At 34.4% G+C, this 3,217-nt stretch overlaps 1 protein-coding gene across 1 annotated transcript; it reads left to right on the top strand.

Moving 5' to 3' along the window:
- The first annotated feature begins 724 nt into the window (after nucleotides 1-724).
- On the top strand, nucleotides 725-2,204 carry LOC129566644 (antigen 5 like allergen Cul n 1-like). The gene is made up of 6 exons (XM_055442740.1): nucleotides 725-859; nucleotides 982-1,082; nucleotides 1,176-1,328; nucleotides 1,392-1,473; nucleotides 1,543-1,699; nucleotides 1,826-2,204. Exons 1-6 carry the CDS (start codon nucleotides 844-846, stop codon nucleotides 2,091-2,093), a joined length of 777 nt encoding a protein of 258 aa, XP_055298715.1. The 5' UTR covers nucleotides 725-843; the 3' UTR covers nucleotides 2,094-2,204.
- Nucleotides 2,205-3,217: the final 1,013 nt, after the last annotated feature.

Raw genomic sequence — 3,217 nt, forward strand, 5'->3', positions numbered from 1 at the left:
TACATTCGAACAAAATTGTTCCATCCGTCAAACACTGCGTTGGTGGAATTTAGTTTTCGAGAGATAAGAATTCATTGCATTTTTATCGGCACGATTCAATGAAAGAACTCCGCTTTTTTGTCGTTCGCTCGCAAACAATTTGGCAGATGCTGTCATGATAACTGAAAATATTTACGTGACGGTCACACGCTGTCTCTATAACCGTTTTCTTGGCGCTTATATCAATGACATTGTATGGGATTCCACGTGCATAAATCGTTGAATAAATGTTTACATTAAGTTTATAACTTTGTTGTTGTTTTTGTCGCTCAACAAAGAATAAAAGTAGAAAAAGTTTATAACGCCCTATCACACACTACACACGTAATCAATGTCATCCCATTCAAAACTATATAAAAAGACTCGACGTGTCTTTTCTTTTCTTGGTACCAACATTTACGAATCGTAAATGGTAAATGCGGTTCTTTTATTCCTTTTTTTTTTAAATTTACTCATGAAAAACCCGAAGCAATTAGAAATTATGGCGAAAATGTACGTATAGGAAAGGATAGCGCAACCAATTGATGCCCAAGTAAAATTTTGCCTATAGTTTGTTTACTTCCACAAAACTTATCTTTCGGCTTAGAATCTAAATTGAAGGTGGAAGTGAGTGAAAACTATATGGAGAGAAAGAGTCACTTATCAGACCTCCGTGATATAAAAACCGATTCATTCCGTCTGCCAATCAGTTCGCGAATGCTTTTGAAGTCGAATTTTTGTGTGCTTTTACATTCATTTGTCATTTTATCCAATTGTTTCCACTTAATTGGAATAAAAAAAATTTGATTAAATAAAAACTACGAAATGAAATTTATCATAGGTACGATATATTTGATTTTTTTTTCATCTGAAGTGTTTTTCTAGGTTTTTACCTCCTCCTTTTTCGCTCGACGAATGACAAACTAATCCATTTGATATTTTTTCGAATAATTTTGTTCTAAGGTGTTGGTGTGCTGGTGTGTTTGGTGCATTTTGTTTATAGTACCGATTACTGTAAAGTGGATTGCCAAGCATTCAAGCATGTTGCCTGCAATGTCACTAATGTAAGTACTAAGTGTTTGCATACCAAATACAAAATTCTGATGATGCATTTTGTTTTATTCACTGAATAAATAATGAATAATATTCATTTGCAGAAACTTACGTCAAACTGTCCCCCGAATTCGTCGATTTATGAGTTCAATCAAACGGAAATTAACTATATTTTACATTTGCACAATGACTTTCGAAATGCCATATGCAATGGATCCATACCTGGTTTTGAGCCATGTAAACAAATGGCTAAAATGGTAAATAAATATTGCATAAAACATCGAAAACGAACTATTCATTTCATTCATTCGAAATTGCAGACTTGGGATAAGGAACTGGCTTATTTAGCTGGTATAAATACTCACAACTGTTCATTTGGACACGATGAATGTCGTAATACAGGTATATTGAGAAATGAAAAATACCTCTTCGTTTATTTGATTCGTCGTTCATAAATCGACTTTATTACAGATAAGTACAAGAGTGCCGGCCAAAATCTGGCGAGTATTTCAAAATATAGACGTTTCCCAGTAACAACAGCAGTTATCTTAGAGTCTATCAACGATTTATGGTTCAAAGAATATAAATATGCGAACATGACCTACATCAATCGATTTAGCTTAAACCCGTAAGTGGATTTTAGTTCCATTCAATTCAATCAATTGATATTCATTCATTGATAATTATAATTATTGATTATTAATTATGTTATTTACCAATTAATGTTATATCGCTGTTGATTTCACGTATTCAGTAAGGATCAAATTGGACATTTTACTCAATTGGTTTGGGGAAATGCGACAACGGTTGGATGCGGTGCAACACGCTATTTCCACAATGAATTTGGCCGTTTTTATTTCGCTTGCAATTATGCGGTAGGAAACACCTTAACTGTACCCGTTTATCTCACTTCGACCAAAGGTGGATCTGGTTGTGTCACCGGAACTGATCAAACTTATCGCTCGTTATGTTCAGAAAGGGAACCACTTAATCCGAACTATTATTTTATTCCTTGGTATTGATTCATTTAGCAAAAATTCGGCCTCCTTCAAAGCTTAGTTACAAATATTCCAAAAATGTACGACTTGTGATATAGTAATAAAAAAACATTTTGTTTAAAAGAAAATAAAAGAGATAGAATTTTGTCTCATTCCAATCACAAAAACGGTTGTGTGAAGGAATTTCTGTTGGCATTCATTACGAGATAAAATAGTTATCAAAACAAAGTTTTGCGGGTCATGAGTGGTAAATTCGGTAGTTTTGCTGCTCGTGGCAGATAATTTTCGTTGCTTATATATGATAAAGTTTAAAATGTCTTTATCTCCAGTCGTAAAAACTATTTGCTGTTTACCTAGATGAACATTCAAATTTTGGAAGATTTGCCGAAACGACTTCAGGTAGGACGATTTCAATTGTAGATTTTATGTGATTTAATGTTTTGGATTATTGGATAAATGCAGGGAGTCAAAGACTAGTTTAATGTTTGTTTACCTGTGTCATTAATTAGCGAAAATGGGATGTTTTTTTTGCTCTCTTTTCTTATGTACCGATTAATTATTGTCCAAATTGATTAAATAGTTTTCTTGGAAAACTAAGACGAGTGTGTGCCGGTTTTATGGTCGCAGAAATGGTGTACTCATAGCGGGTGGAACTGCAGATGTCTGCCATTGAAAATTGGAGAGCCTGGCATTTCCCTATCGCCCGAAAATACACAACTATGTATTTAATAATGCCAAAGTCCTACACACAAACAAAGGCGAACTATGAACCGGAATATTGAAGACGAAAATAAAAGTTTCTGTTTACGGCTGAACTAAAGTTCTTGTGTATATAATTCACCAGTTGCATTTTGTTTGCAATTAATAGAAGTCCCAAATCGCTTGTGCTTATGATGTTCTTTGCCTGTAAGAGAAAATTATTCCTCAACGGCAAAATGTTGCATTAATGACAGAATAATAGATAATAATGTTTCACAATTTCCGTTCTTGGAATTTAGTTATTTGAGAAGGCGGAAACTTCGCGAACAACTTTTTCGTGCGGGAGGGTTTTGTCGCTGCTGTTGGTACTGGTGTTGTATTGTATGCAAAAGTGTGCGACATAGAGAGAGAGAGAGAGAGAGAGAGAGAGAGAGAGAGAGAGAGAGAGA

The sequence above is a fragment of the Sitodiplosis mosellana genome, unplaced genomic scaffold (assembly GCF_009176505.1).
Source record: "Sitodiplosis mosellana isolate CC-2019 unplaced genomic scaffold, AAFC_SMos_1.0 Smas_scaffold_4, whole genome shotgun sequence".
Lineage (NCBI taxonomy): Eukaryota > Metazoa > Arthropoda > Insecta > Diptera > Cecidomyiidae > Sitodiplosis > Sitodiplosis mosellana.